The 16,228-nt window shown below is 43.7% G+C and overlaps 1 protein-coding gene across 6 annotated transcripts in view; it reads left to right on the plus strand.

Moving 5' to 3' along the window:
• The window catches only part of VIPR2 (vasoactive intestinal peptide receptor 2), a 118,702-nt gene that overhangs the window by 79,946 nt on the left and 22,528 nt on the right, over nt 1–16,228 (plus strand). For all 6 annotated transcript variants that reach the window (XM_033931580.1, XM_033931582.1, XM_033931579.1 and 3 more), the window contains one exon: nt 1,821–1,971. In XM_033931580.1, coding sequence (XP_033787471.1) covers nt 1,821–1,971 — 151 coding nt within the window. The remainder of the gene's footprint in view (nt 1–1,820; nt 1,972–16,228) is intronic.

A 16,228-nucleotide genomic window follows, 5' to 3' on the forward strand; every position in this document is an offset into this window, starting at 1 on the left:
GCATTAATTAGAATCAATTAAGGGTTATGCACATACATCTAGGCATGGGATCCCTGCTTAAAACTGACACGAGTCAAAAAAGGGGATGCAGAAATCGGGTAGGTCATATGCGGATCAGGGCTGTTCCTTTAAATTACATGCATAATTATAGAATTAGGGCCTCCATGCTTAAATTTAGGTGCAGGTACCATGTTTTCGTTGTTGCAAATGGCCACGCCTACATTTAATCACAGTTCCCGGGCATAAGTGCTATTCTATAAACTGCACCTAACTTCAAGCGTGGTTTATAAAATGCTGCTTTTTTCGGCACTGATGTTTTACGCGCAGTATATAAAATTCAGTCCTGTATACCCTACAACAAGTGAAGGAAAAGAGTGACTGTTTAGTGAGAGCTACTTTCCTTGTGCCTCTGCTGTAGGCCTTAGTCACAGAGTCACCAAGTTTTAACTTATTCTGGACAATCACCTGATTTTTCTTTGTCTTGAATGTATATCTACTGTACTTATATATTGAAAGCTCATATCACCCAAATTCATCACTTAGGAAATCATAACTGAAAAAAAAAATGTTCAGGCTTTTCTGAATAAAAAAAAAAAAGGATACACTGTCAGGAATGGCATGGCTGTTTCATCGTGGCCAGTTTATCGATGCAAAGGCAGGAGATGAAGACCATAGATGAGTGAAGGGAAAGGAAACAAGCACCAGTGGAGGGTTGGGGAGAGCTATTGCCCTCTCTTTCAAACCTTGAAGTCACCAGACGGTGCAAAGCGGGAGAAAAAGACCACAGGTGGGTGAAGGGAAAGAAAGAAGTACCTATGTGTGTGTGTGTGTGTGTATGTGTATGTATGTATGTATGTGTGTGTGTGTGTGTGTGTGTGTGTGTGTGTGTGTATGTATGTGTGTATGTATGTGTGTGTGTATGTGTGTGTGTGTGTGTGTGTGTGTATATGTCTCTGTGTGTGTATATGTATATGTGTGTATGGTGAGAGTGTGACGCAGTGGTTAAAGCTACAGCTTCAGCACCCTGAGGTTGTGGGTTCAAATCCACGCTGCTCCTTGTGACCCCGGGAAAGTCACTTAATCCCCCCATTGCCCCAGGTACATTAGATAGATTGTGGCCCACCAGGACAGACAGGGAAAAATGCTTGAGTACCTGAATAAACTCATGTGAACCGCTCTGAGCTCCCCTGGGAGAATGGTATAGAAAATTGAATGAATGAATAAATAAGTATGTGTGTAGGGGAGTGGGGAGCAGGAGAGCTATGCCCCCTTTTTCAAACCTTGAAGTCACCAGACGAGGCGAAGGCAGGAGAAAAAAAACACAGGTGGGTGAAGGGAAAGGAAAGAAGCAGCAGTGGGGCAAGGAGGTTTATTCCCCTCCCCCCCTCTCTTTCAAACTTCACAGCTCTCAGCAAGATAAGTGCTCGCCATTCCAATGGCTGCGATGAAACAGCTGCGCTTAAACGGCCATGCTGAACTGTCCCGTGCTGAATCATCCTAGACCCTAGATAAGTATCTAAATTTTTATAACCAGGCAAAGGTTCCACAGAGTGTTTTGCAAAATGAATCTGGATTAAAATCCACAGAGTGCTTTTATATGTTGCAAACCAAATTGTCATAATGACCTTCATGTCTCATCCTAGTTTACATTACAAGACGACATGGTGTTAATAGTTTTTATTTGCCCGATGGCTGATGTAAACAAACCGTAGGAGACATGCTATAGTCTAACTTCTATGTTTACAAAACTAATTTTAGCAAAAACGTTCACGAAGTATTTTCTTCTTAACTAAGCTTATTCTCTGTTTGTGCTATTCTAGGTTAGCTGCAAAGCTGTTCTGGTATTTTTCCAGTACTTTGTTATGGCAAACTTTTATTGGCTCCTAGTTGAAGGACTCTACCTCCATACCCTTCTTGTGGTCACATTTTCATATAGAACACACATCACAATATACTTTGCCATTGGATGGGGTAAGATCTTTAGTATCTATAGTATTTCAGGGTTGTTTCAAAGAGATCAATATTTTTGATGCGCCGTCAGCCTCAACTTTTTGGCAGGGAGGGACTGTTAAATTGGGTTTAAAGTGTGGGATGATCCAAATTTTTTGTTTCAGTGATCATCCTATTAGCTGAAAGTGTACCTACAGAAAGATTTCAAGTAGGATCCATTTCGAGACCACTGTAGCACATGGGACTTCTAGATAATATTTGCTGTCTACACAGTTCTGTATGCCAATATTTTCATAGTCTGTGTTGTTTCCTTTTTGTTCTCTGTTATTATTTGACGTTTGTTTTGATAATTGTTATTTATATTCACTACTTTTGAATAGCCTTATGGCCAGAAAGCATATTAAATAAATAGTAGAGGCAGGATGGTTTTAACAACAAATAAACTGAAGGTGGCAAAATAACCACCCCGTTTATAAAGACGCAGTAGTGGCTTACGTGTGGCATAAGCTCCAACGTCTACTGAATGTGATAATCGCCTTTATAAAAAGAGGCCTAAATATTCCAATAGCAATAATCAAAATATTTGCCAAAAGAGCACATCTGTGAGTTCCAAGCAATCCCAACTAATAACACATAAATTATTGGATAAAAAAAAACAAATAAACCCTATGATCTGATGACTACAAACACTGAAACTTCCAAAAGATTTTCAAACAGGACCCACTTATTACACAGACCAACAAAAAAAAAAATAAAAAAAAATTGGGGGGGGGGGGGGTAACTTGGTTTTTTTGACCTGTTTCTGGGGTTATTTGGGGCACTGATTCAGAAAATTGCATTGGCTAGACTGCATCAACTCTAGTTTCTTAGATACGGCAACAAATATGGTTCTATTCCAATCAGTCACTCTACCAGGATGAAAGAAGAGTCTTGGAAAAGATAAATTACCAAGAACATCAATGGGTGATTTGTGTAGACTTGAAGATGGTTCATTTTCTTGTTGGTCATCAAAGTGGCTACACAAAGGGCTCCTTTTACAAAGGTGCGCTAGCATTTTTAGTGCACGCACCAAATTATTGTGCATGCTATAGTGCATGCTACCTGAAAAACTACCGCGTGCTCAAGAGGAGGCAGTAGGGGCTAGCACGTGCGGCATTTTAGTGCGCACTATTCCGCGCGTTAAGGCCCTAACGCACCTTTGTAAAAGGAACCCAAAGTGTCCTTGCTTTTTATGCCTTTGGGATAGTAGAGCCAAACATGAACATTGGGCAAAAAAAGATTGGCCTCTGAGGGAATATGGTGGTTGGAGGACAAAATGTAATCAATGAACCTTTGGTAGCACAAGATAAAATATTTCCACCACTACATATAACGCTAGGCCTGATGAAACAATTTGTAAAGGCTTTGAATAAAGATGGTTCGTGCATTGAATACATAGTACATCTATTACCTGGACTTAGCACAGAAAAACTGAAGGCAGGAATTTTTGATGGTCCACAGACCAGACAACTTATAAATGATCCACATTTCATAACATCAGTGAATGAAATCGAATGATGTGCCTGGTCTTCATCAGTGAATGAAATCAAATGATGTGCCTGGTCTTCATATGTTATTGTGAAAAACTTTCTTGGCAACAACAAGGCAGACATCTACACACAATTAGTAGAGGATATGCTCTTTCATTTCAGCAGGCTTGGCTGTAACATGAGTGTTAAAGTCCATTATCTGCACAGTCAGTTAGATCGCTTTCCAGAGAACCTTGGTGACTTAAGCGAAGAGCAAGGTGAAAGATTTCACCAAGACATAAAAACAATGGAAGCCAGATACCAAGGAAGATGGGATGCACACATGATGGAAGACTATTGTTGGATTCTTATACGGGATTGTCCTGGCAGATCCCACTCTCGGAACTCTTACACAAAGAGCTTCTTGTGTTTCGAATGACTGGAAAGTTTGTATCATAAACTTGTGCTTTTGGTATGAAATAACTAGATTTTCAAGTTGTACACTTTTCTTTTAATTTTTAATGTTTCCTTCATGCTTAAAAGATATTAATTTAAACAGTACATTAAAATATTTTTAATGGGCAAGCAGAGTGAAGAGTGGTATATAGCACATGTTCTGTATTTCAAAAACTAGAGCTGATAGGAGAAAACTGGTACCATTTTTGGAATCAGCAAGTCAAATATACCCAGAAACAGGTCTAACATTTGAGGCACCAAAATGAATGTTGGCCAGTGTTATCATTGGTTTTAAATTGTCTATTTTCAAGTGCTATACATTAAAAAAAAAAAAAAAAAATCGAGCAAATTTTAATAAAAAAAAAATAAAACACTAGGAAAAAAATACATTCAAGTAAAAATACTCCAAAAATTAAGGAGTTCTTTTACTAAGCTGCAATAAGGACTAACACATGCTTACCACAGGGTAAAAGGCACTAGCAATAGTTTTGTGGTTGGTGCACTCTACCCATGTGCTAAAAAATAGAAAATATTTTTAGCGCTGGGGTTTAGTCTGAAGGCAGAGAGTAGGTATGTCCAGCACTAATTAATTAGCAAAGCTACATTGCTGCATGCTAACCAACTAGTGGTTCAACTATCAAACAATCGGATCATTATTCAAGTTATCCAACCCACAACAATAATCATCAAAAAACAAAAACAGGGGTTATAACGGATAATTTATACAACATCTAATTTAATAAATTCATTTACTACACATCAATGTCTGACTACTTCTTGTAAATACTTAATTATCACTAAGACCATTTTTTTGTGCCATATACAAACCAACCATACTATCAATGTATTGACCTGCTGTGTAAATTAAGAGGATGAAGTATCATAAAGGATGTATGGTTCTCAGTAAAGAGACCTCTTATAACTTGGATGTTATTTCAAGTCTTCATCCTGAATGCATGTGATGTAATGTAATCATTTACTTCAAACCTCCTTCCTACCTTAAAATTTTTTATTTAATAATATTTAGTTAGAGTAAAAGACTAATAAACTAAGGGTGCATAAACCTGTCCCTATCTTTTATTTAAATCAATTGATAAATATATGTTGTTAACTTAATTTACTTTATGATGTTCAATCATTCAACTCCATCAAATGTATTTTTATATTTTTGTATTAAAGAAGAAGAACAGCAACACTTATCTTAGTGGCTTCCTAGCTAGGACCAACGTTGGTGGATTTATGAGCTACAACTAGTGGTTGGCATGCGTGGTTAGCATGAGAACTTGTAACGTCTAGAAAATAGGTGTCAATAAGGGCTCATGTGCTAATGGTCATGCACTAATGGGGAAATTAGCATGTGGCTATTAATAGGCAAAATGGAAAATGGGGCCAGTTTATGGCTGTACTAAAAGTAGCCTCAGCACATGGGAAAGACTCACACTGAGGATAGCCCTGGCTACTTTTTAGCACAGCTTACTAAAAGGGCCCTTAACAATTGAAAAAAAAGCCTCAAAGTCTAATAAAATGCCCTATTTTATGTTGAATCAATTTTAATTTTCAAACAAAAAAAATCCGACCAACAAATGCCAACACTCAGAGAACAATAGAAAGAAACCCAAGTACAAAGCATCAGATCCAACAATCCCAACCCAAACTTTTCCCACCCCAAACCTCCCGATCCAAAAACAAATAAAAATCTTAGAGCAGTAGGCTTGGACTCTTATAACCCACTGCCAAGGACTAGGAACGAAACCCTAACACTTTAATTTTAAAAAATCAAAAAACCCAGAAATAGAAGGAAGTTAAAACAACACAAAAGAAAAGTTCAAGGCCTCCCATGCACCCCTGGCACCCCAGCGAGAACAATATAGAGAGCTCCAGCCTTGGAGAGGTTCACAAGGAATTCAAAATGTCACTTCGAGCCCTTGGCGATAGAGAATGGAGATAGGAATCCCAAATCTGAAGAAACTGTCGCTTTCGTCACAAGCTATGACACACATCCTTCCGTTCCAGCAGCAGCAGAGCATGCAAACGATTCCTCCAAGCCCAAAAGGAAGGTAAAGCATCTTCAATCTAGACAGAAAGAATCACCTTTTTCCCCAAGGCGCCCACCCGCCGCATAAACTGACGCTGACCCGGATCAGGCAAGCAAAAGGCTTCATATTTATCCAGCAAAAGACCAGCTGCAGAAAGAGGAAGCGTACAACCCAAAACACCCTCTACGTAAGATAAGACCTGCCTCCAATAGCATTTAATTTTCACACAGGACCAAAAAGCGTGGATAAACGAATGGGGCTGCATGAGGCACTTAGGGCACAGAGGTGAATCCGTATAACCCGAGTAACATAGCCACGTAAACTAGCCACGATGAAGTACCCGAAATTGACATTCATGCAGATCTGCATTAACAGAGACTCCAGGGATTCGTTTAATCAAGGAAAGGAGATCCAAAGTATCTCGCGCTATCCCCAGATCTTGACACCAATGTGCCTGTAACGCTGCACAATCAGTCTGTCCCATAATACGATGAAAGTCCTTATAGAGGCCAGAAACCGTAAATCCAACCTCCAAATATGGATCCAGAAGTGCCGCAAACCTACCTTCAATAGGAAAAGCTAAAGCGTCTTGAGGGAGAGACCGAATGTAATGATGAAGTTGCCGAAAAGCAAGAAAGTCCCCAATGGAAAAAACACCAGACGAGCTAAGATCATTCCAAGATATTAAGGAGCCATCAGCCTGTAGAACATGGGTAAGCAAGGTAAAGTTCTGCGACACCAATTTACGAAAACTGGCATTCTCTATGCCTGGGCGGAATTGGAGATTCCCTTGAATAGGTAAGTATCTAGTGATCAAGGGATTACAGTTCCAAGATTTCAACACATAGGACCATATGATGCATAAAGAGTTCAACAGCAAACCTTAAATGGAGCAGGTAATTCAGATCGAGGTGCCTGCACCAAGGACAGAATATGCCATGGGGCAAAAAATTCCTTCTCATAGGGTTTAGGTGTAAAATCCTGGTGATCCAAAAGCCACTCCCCAAGATAACGCATCAAACAGGTGGCATTATACAACCGAAAATGCGGTATCCCTAACCCCTCACCCTCCCAGGCACCAAGCAGGTATTGCAATGCCACACGCGGCCGTCATCCATGCATGAGCCCTAGAAACATGAGTATAATCACGCTCACCTGGATGAAGCATCCGCCAAACATCAATAACATCTAAAGAAGAGCAAAGTAAAGAGATACCCTTAGTGTGGTTCAGCCAATCCTGAGGAGCAGGAAGTGATTTATCTAACAAGGGATCATGAACACAATTGAAATCCCCCCCCCCCACAAGTAAAGGAACATCGGGATGTTGACCTAGGAGATGAATAAGTAAAGAGAAAAACTGAGAGTCATAGGTGTTAGGAGCATAAACATTACAAAGAATCAAGGAATGACGATTAAGAAGCACCTTAGTGATAAGATACCTACCCCCAGGATCCACCCATTGATGCTGAACAGCAAAGGGCAACCCCTTCCTAATCAGGATCAAAACCCTGCTTTACGCTTCTCAGCCGGGGCCCCTAGGAGATGACCTACCCACCAGGTTTGAAGTTTGGCGTGCTCTGCCACTGACAGGTGTGTCTCCTGTAAAAATACAAGATCAGCTCTCTGACGGTTGAAGGCTCTCAAGATCTTATGCCGTTTAATAGGCAAAGTGACTCCATTAACATTCCAGGATATACATCTAAGAGCCATCAAATGGAAATATAAAATGACAAAAAGCAGTCAAAATACCACAAGCATAACAGAGAGCAAAGTCGTCCCAGCCAGCGACCTGCTCCCACACCATCAATCCAGGCCTGAGCATCCCCACCAAAAGCAGAAGGCCAAGCACAGGGCACCAGGTATGTAAGATAAAAGAGAAAAAAGGAGAAAGACCCCCCCTCAAAAAAAAAACCCCAAAAGCCCAGCAACCCCCCATCCAACCCCTTCCCAACAACCCCCCCACACCCTCCCTCACCTCTCCCTCCCCGTCCCTCATACAACCTACAAGTGGTCCAAGGGTCCTGTGGAGCAGCTCCTGACCTCCCCTCCCTATGAAACGTTTACAAACATAAAACAACCCTCACAAAACCAAACAAACCCAAAAAATTCACCGAATGGTCTCATGCACAACTGAAGCAGACCAAATTAGAACAGCTAGCAATCCCAAAAATGAGTCCAAGCAACAAGGACAGTGTCCAGAAGCAGTCCAGGCACCAAAAATGGGCCACAACCAAAGCAATGGGAAGCTGTGAAATAAAAACAGTACCAAACAGCTCAATAGAGCAGCCAAGCAAACATCCAAAACTCCCAACCCAGCACACAAACACTCCCTCCCATGAAATACACAAGCACACCAATCCCACATACACACATCCCATGTGCAAACAAAACCACCCAAACCGAAAACAAGGACCCCCCCCCCTAATATAGAACAGAAGCAAAACAAAAGGAAAAAGGAAGTAAATCCCAAAAAGTATACAACAACCACCCCCATCAAAATAACAAGCACCCCCCCAGTCATCCACACAATCCAGAAAACTAAATGAAAAGTCCCAAAATAGTCCAGAGCGTTCCCGCTGTCCCAGGATCCACGCCAAGGCCCACCATACGCCAAAATACTAGAAAAAATCTTGCAGACAGAAAAACAAGGCAAATGACCTTTCCAAAAAATGGCTAATGTCAATTCCAAGACCACAATCAGCTAATCAAGGAGCCAGATCCTGGGCCTGTAGGGACTGCACAAAATGAAGTGCTTCAGCAGCCACCGTGAAAAAACAGATCTGACCAGCATGTCTCAGCCTCAGGCACGCGGGATACAGCAACGCGAAGGGAATTTTCTTCTGAAACAGCTGGGAGCAAACTGGGGTGAATTCCTTCCATTTGGCTTGCAAAGCAGGGGAGTAGTCCTGGAAGCACAAAACCCTGGAGTTGTCATGTAATAGGGGTCCCAAAGTATGGACAGCCTGCAAGATCTCTTGTTTATGGGCCGAGTTCAATAACTTAAGAATGACAGTGTAGGCCCTAGAGCCGGGCTCCGCCAATGGACCCAAGCGATGGGCGCATTCAATTCTCAGGGGACCATGCGCCGTTGATAAATTCAAAGTACGCGGTAACCACGATTCCAAAAAAGAATGGAGCTCACCATCCTTCATAGTCTCAGGCAAACCAACCAGCTACAGGTTTCTCCGTCGAGACCGGTTTTCCAAATCGTCGAGTTTTACCTCCATAGCAGTGAGTTGCGCTCGGAGTCACAGATGGTCCCCTTCATGTTGCTGTACTTGGTCCTCCAGGTTAGAAAGATGTTGCTGGTAAGATGAAAACTCGCCTTGCAAGGTTTGCAGTCGGGTGACCACTGAATCTAATTTGTCCACGATAGGCTGCAATTTCGCAGTGAGGGAGCCCTCCAAAAGAAGTTTAACCTCAGCCACGATTTCAGTTACCCAAGCGGATGTTGAAGGGAGCAGCGGGGAAGATTCGTTGTCGGCCATCTTGGACTCACCCGCTCGGCCCCGATCCCGCTCACGGCGGGGCAATTTGCTTGTCATGAAGCCCAAGATCCACAAAAAGATTGTCCGTAAAGATGAGGCCAATCGTTAACAGAAACCCAAAAGGTGAAATCGCTGATCACAGGGTCAAAATTGAGCAGTTGTGGGAACGGGATCGGGAGCTCACCCCACCGACATCTGCCTAGCAGCTCGACATCACGTGACTCCCAAAAATGTTCTATTTTAAATATCGACTCATAGTTGCAGTTTAAAAAAATGGAGTCTCAAATTCTTAATTTCACTAATCATAAAAAGGCAATTATTAAGATGGCTTGAGGAAATCTACTGCTTATTCCTAGGATAAGAAGCATAAATTCTACTTGGGATCCAGCTAGGTACTTGGGGCCTGGCTTGGCCTCTGTTGGAAACAGGATACTGGGCTTGATGGACCTTCTGTCTGTCTCAATATGGAAATTCATATGTTCATATGTACAAAGGGCTCCTTTTATCAAGCAGCAGTACAGCATTTTACCATGGGTCAGCGAGGTAAATGGTCCAATGCTCATAGGAATTGAATGAGAATCAGAGCATTTACTTCACCAGCCTGTGGTACAACACTCTACTGCTGTTTGTTAAAAGGAGCCCATAATTTGGTTAATTTACTTGGCTTTCAGATGTTGACCTCTTGTCTGTGTCTATGGTAACAGTCCACTTGTTACACTAGTCAAGCAATCATCTGCCAGGTTCTACACTCCATGCAAAGCTCTGAGGATAGTCACCTTCTTTCGAAATAATTTCCCAGCAGAGCTTTGCCTGGAAAGAACAACTGGACAAATAATGTGCAAAAGTATCCACAAAAGCAGTTATCCATGATAATATCTCTTGTACTGTGCAAAAATCATTTTTGCACTCCAGGTGAAATAGGTTTTTAAAAATAGATATATTGTTAAAAGTCAGTTATTCTTAGGTGCACTAATGAATTTTGTATGCGCCCATTGTATACCTGGCACTTAGGCCCTGACTCTATAAACGGTGCCTTGTGGCTAGGCACCACTCGTCATTTGTAGAATCATGCCTATTGGAATTTAACTTGTCGTAAACACCAGTAGGCATCATGATATTAGGTGCAGGATATTAGGCCAGGGTTTTCTTGGCCTAATTTACCAGCACCTAACATCGATGCCTACTGGCATCCATGCCCAAACTCTACCCCTAACCATGCATACTTTTCGAGTAGGTGTGGGTAGATGCCTTGGTGTAGATGCCTACAAGGTGCCTACCCAAAAATTAATTTTAAAAAATTGTTTTTTAATGGCACTGTTCAATTAACATCCCCAATTAAACCAATAAAAAAATGAACCCCCCTTCTTTTTAAGAAGCTGTGTTAGGCTTTTTTATCGCTGGTCACGGTGCTCACATGAATTCTGTGAGCACCAGAGCTAATACCACCACGGCCGGTGGTTAAAAAAAAAAGTCTAACGTGGCTTGGTAAAAGGGGAGTAAGTGAGGCGCCTAGATCAGTGTTTCTCAACTCGGTCCTGGAGTGCCCCCTTGCAAGTCATGTTTTCGGGATATCCACTATGAATATGCATAGAACAAATTTGCATATCGTGGAGGCAGTATATGCAAATCAGGTTTATGCCTGTTCATTGTGGATATCCTGAAAACCTGACTGGCCAGAGTTGAGAAACAGTAGGAGCTTTTTATAGACTCGGGGCCTGATTCTATAAACAGAGTCTAACTCCTAGGTGCCGTTCAACACGGTTGTCAGTTTATACAATCATGCCTAGTGGTGCCTTAGTGTTCTTAGGCACTGGTAGGTGTCAAATCCTTAAGCACACTGCCTATTAGGCCAGGGTTTACTTGGCCTAAATGAGTGCGCCTGAGTCATTCCACACTCAGACTCCACACAAATCCACTCGTAATTATGCCTACTTGCTGGTAGGCGCCTCAGTGTAGACACCTACCTCGAAGTAGTAGGTGTCTACCAGCTAATTAATTTTTTAAATCATTTTTAAATTGATTTTTAATGGCACTTTCAATTAGCAGCACCAATTAAGCCAATTAAAAAATTAACTCCCCCCACACACACTTTTGCAGCACCATAGCATGGGTTTTAACAGTTCAGATGCTTATAGAATTCCTATCAGCATTGGAGCTGTTACCGCCGCAGCCGGCACAGTTTTGTAAATGGGGAGGGGGGGAGGTAAATTAGGCATCCAGATCGGCTAGGCGTGCCAATCTAGACACCTAACAGTAGGCATCTTTTATAGAATTAGGGCCGTAATATACATTAATTAGTGTATGCTAAATCCATTAGCACACCTTAATAAAAGAACCCCTTAGTTACCTTGGAAGAGTGATGAATATCTGACTGGGAAATTTGGGGGGAGTAGAAAAGGGTGGTATTTGACATTCTGAGCTAGCCCTATCCAGAAAGGGCTGCTGAAAACCACTGGATAGGCCTAGCCTAAACTAAACTAAACTAAACCTTAGGTTTATATACCGCACCATCTCCGCAATCGTGGAGCTCGGCATGGTTTACATGAATAGTAATTTGAAAGGAACTCCATGGAAAGTGTTAGAAGAGGAACAGAGGAAAGAGGAAGGTTAGAGGGCAAGGGTGTCAAATTAGGAGGGATGTTAGGTTTTAGAGAATAACCAGGTTTTCAGCTGTTTACGGAAGGGTTGGAGAGCACTAAGGTTCCGAAGAGGGAAGATAAGGTTGTTCCAGAGCTCGGTGAGTCTGAAGGGGAGGGAAGTCCCTAATTTTCCTGGGAGAGAAATGCCTTTTAGTGAGGGGAAGGAGAGTTTCGATTTTTGGATGGGTCTGGAGGCGTTAGGGTTTGAGGAGTTCCAAGAGAGCGGGATTAATGGAGGAATGATGCCATGGATGATCTTGAAGGTTAGACAGATGCATTTGAAGTGGATTCTGGAAATTATCGGAAGCCAATGAAGCTTGAAAAGGAGCGGGTGTGACGTGGTCAAATTTACTTTTTGAAAAGATAAGCTTGGCTGCGGCATTTTGAATCTGTTGGAGTCTGTGAAGGTTTTTCTTTGTTAGGGTTATGAAGATAGAATTGCAATAGTCCAATCTGGAGAGGATGATGGATTGGACGAGAATGGCAAAATGTTTTTGATGGAAACAAGATCTGACTTTCCTCAGCATATGAAGGCTGAAATAACATTTTTTTACCAGGGAATTGAGGTGATCATTGAAAGACAGTGTAGAATCGATAATGACACCCAGGACCTTGCTGGAGAATTCGAGCTGCAGAGTGGAGCCAGAGGATAGTGGAAATGAGGTGGGTAGCTGCTCTAATTTTGGGCCGAGCCAAAGAAGTTTTGTCTTGGATTCATTCAATTTCATTTGGACGGTGCGGGCCCAAGATTGGAGGTTCGAGATACAGGAGGAAATGTTGTCTGAGAGATTAGTGAGGTTCGAGTCGGTCTCGAGAAGGACAAGGATGTCATCAGCATAGGTGTAGATTGTTTCGAGGGGGGATAGATGGAGAAGTTTTAGAGAGGACATATAAATGTTGAAGAGGATGGGAGATAGAGGTGAGCCTTGCGGGACTCCGCAGGTTGGTATCCAGGGGGAGGATGAGGTGCCATTCATATTGACAGTGTAGGATCGGGAACGAAGGAATTTAGAGAACATTCAAGGACTGTAGAGGTGATGCCAATCTCAGAGAGTTGGTAAATTAGAATATCGTGGTGGACAACATCGAAAGCGGCAGAAAGATCGAATTGCAGGAGGACGGTGAACTTGTTGCGGGAGTGAAGTTGTTGAACCTTGGAGATTAGAGAGGTCAGTAGGGATTCGGTACTGAAATTGGGGCAGAAGCCGTATTGGTAAGGTAGGAGAATGGAGAATTTCTCTAGATAGGATGAGAGTTGGGTCGCAATGATGGACTCGAGCAACTTAGTTAGGAGAGGGATATTTTCTATTGGGCGATAGCTGGATGGAGCAGAGGGGTTGAGGTTAGGTTTTTTCAATAGGGGGGATAAGGCGATATGGCCCATTTCTGGGGAGAATAGGCCCGAATGTAGGGCAGAGTTTAAGAGTTTGGTAATGGAAGAGATGGCCAGAGTGAGTATTTCCTCGTAGAGGTAAGAGGGAAAAGGGTCTAAAGAACAGTTGCAAGATTTCAGTTTGAGACAGATTTTGAGGATGAGGGATTCAGATACGAGCTCGAAGGCAGACCAGAATCTGTCGGCTGGGATAGAGCTAGAGGCCGTAAGGGTAGAGTTGGAGTCCGTGAGCACCAGGGAGTTGTAGGAGACTGTAGGAGGGAAGGTGCGTCGTAAGGTAGTGACCTTTTCATTGAAGAATTCTGCTAGGACTTCGGCAGAGGGGGAGGAGGGGAGAGAGGTGGAGTCTAATTTGGAAGTTAGAGAGTGCCAGATTTTGAAAAGTGTACTACTTTGGTTATTAGATCTGGAGATTTTTTCGCCGTAGAAGTTCATCCTTGCTTTTTTTAGTGCTGAATTGTAGAGCTTAATGTTGGCTCTCCAGGATTGTCTATCTATGGGGGAGTTGGATTTTTTCCATTTGCGCTCCAGGGCTCGACATTTCTGCTTTAGTTCTCTGTGATAGGGGAGGTACCAGGGGGCTTTGCGAGGTTAGGAGATAGATTTGGTGGAAAGGGGGCAAGGGAGTGGTAGGTAGACTCGGAGAGGGCGGTCCAGTTATGCCAGTTAGATTCAGGGTCTGCAGGCTTAGGAGCAGAGGAATATTTTTTGAGAAATTTTGTCCAGAACGGGTCGCTTGAAATTTTTTTGCGAAAAGTGATGGAATTAGAGGAGCGGGGAGGAGTCCCAAGATGCGACATGAAAATGGGAAGGCAGAAGGTCCTAAGGAAGTGGTCAGACCAGGGGACCTGTTCCCAGCTGGTGTCACTGACTGAGGTTTTATAGGCGGTAAGATCCAGGAAACTGATGAGGTCAAGAGTGTGTCCCTTTTCATGGGATTGGGAAGGTGAGGGAGGGGAAAAACCGAGAGAAGTGAGGAAGCTCTTTAGTTCGATCGTATCCTTGTTGGTGTTGTCATCAAGGTGGAGATTGATGTCCCCAATGATCAGGAGTCTTTGGAATTTGAGGAAGGCGTTTGATATGGTTTCGAGAATGAGATCGGAGGATTTATTCCAAGGGGTGGGTGGGCGATAAAGAAGTAGGATACCCAGTGGGTGAGGTTGGAGTTCGTCATTGACCGAGGCTAGCATATATTCTAGGGAGGTGTGGCTGCTCTTATCGATGAGCTGGACATCAAAGAAGGATTTGTAAATTAGTGCCAGGCCTCCTCCTTTCCGGTTGGTTCTGGGAGAGAAGAGACCTTGGTAGCCGTGGGAACAAAGTTCATTTTGAGTAAAGGAGTCATCTTTTGAGATCCAGGATTCCGTGATGCATAGGAATCCCGGGTCAGAGTCTTCAAGTAGGTCCTTCAGGATTTGAATCTTATTGCAAGCGGATCTGGCGTTGCAATAGAGTGTAGGGACTGAGGTGAGCGAGTCGGAAGCAAGGTTGGGAAGATTTGCGGGGGGAACAGGCTTTAAGGATGTGTGATTGACTCTTCGAGGGTTTTTTTTGAAAGGATGGTTTCTGGTGCGTTGCAACGTGGGAATTCTGAGGCCAGGGCAGATGTTAAAGTCAGAGGAGGGTTCGGGAAGGTTGGGGGATGGGGGTTTCAAGCAGGGGGTGGTGTAGGGAGAAGAACAGAGCAGGAGGATAAGGAGCCAAGAAGGTGGCTTCATTTTTTTTTTTTTTAGAGCTAGGGAGTTAGTATCAATGGAGGAAGAAGGTTGGCATGGAGCCCGATCCTTAGCAGAGGGTGGACTAAGATATCTAAGCTGGGCAGGTGATGGATAGAGAAACTGGGTAGTCTGCTGGGTTATGAACTGGAAGATCAACAGAAGGGGTATCAGAGCAGTAGGGAAATGAAGCTTGGTAGCTGGATGTAGGAATAGTGATTGTCAATTAAGAAACAGTAATTGAGGTAAAGATCGGAACAGCTGGAGATCAAGGTAATCTGGATAGGTAGGTGACTGTATGATGTCAGAACAGTGGGAAGCAGGCCGGCGAAGGAGGCCGGTTCCTCCGGTGCTGGATTTTTGAAAGAGGTCGGCTCTTCTGAGTCGGGAGGGGGGCGGAGCAGGGCTCCCACGCTCCTCTCCTTGCTGCAGAGGGGTCGGCAGAAGAGGCAGGATCCTCCGGTGCTAGTTTTTTAAAAGAGGTCGGCTCTTCTGAGTTGGGAGGGGGACGGAGCAGGGTTCCCACGCTCCTCTCCTTGCTGCAGAGGGGTCGGCAGAAGAGGCAGGATCCTCCGGTGCTAGTTTTTTAAAAGAGGTCGGCTCTTCTGAGTCGGGGGGGGGGCGGAGCAGGGCTCCCACGCTCCTCTCCTTGCTGCAGAGGGGTCGGCAGAAGAGGCAGGATCCTCCGGTGCTAGTTTTTTAAAAGAGGTCGGCTCTTCTGAGTCGGGAGGGGGGCGGAGCAGGGCTCCCACGCTCCTCTCCTTGCTGCAGAGGGGTCGGCAGAAGAGGCAGGATCCTCCGGTGCTAGTTTTTTAAAAGAGGTCGGCTCTTCTGAGTCGGGAGGGGGGCAGAGTAGGGCTCCCACGCTCCTCTCCTTGCTGCAGAGGGGTCGGCAGAAGAGGCAGGATCCTCCGGTGCTAGTTTTTTAAAAGAGGTCGGCTCTTCTGAGTCGGGAGGGGGGCGGAGCAGGGCTCCCACGCTCCTCTCCTTGCTGCAGAGGGGTCGGCAGAAGAGGCAGGATCCTCCGGTGCTAGTTTTTTAAA

Source organism: Geotrypetes seraphini, chromosome 2 (assembly GCF_902459505.1).
Source record: "Geotrypetes seraphini chromosome 2, aGeoSer1.1, whole genome shotgun sequence".
Lineage (NCBI taxonomy): Eukaryota > Metazoa > Chordata > Amphibia > Gymnophiona > Dermophiidae > Geotrypetes > Geotrypetes seraphini.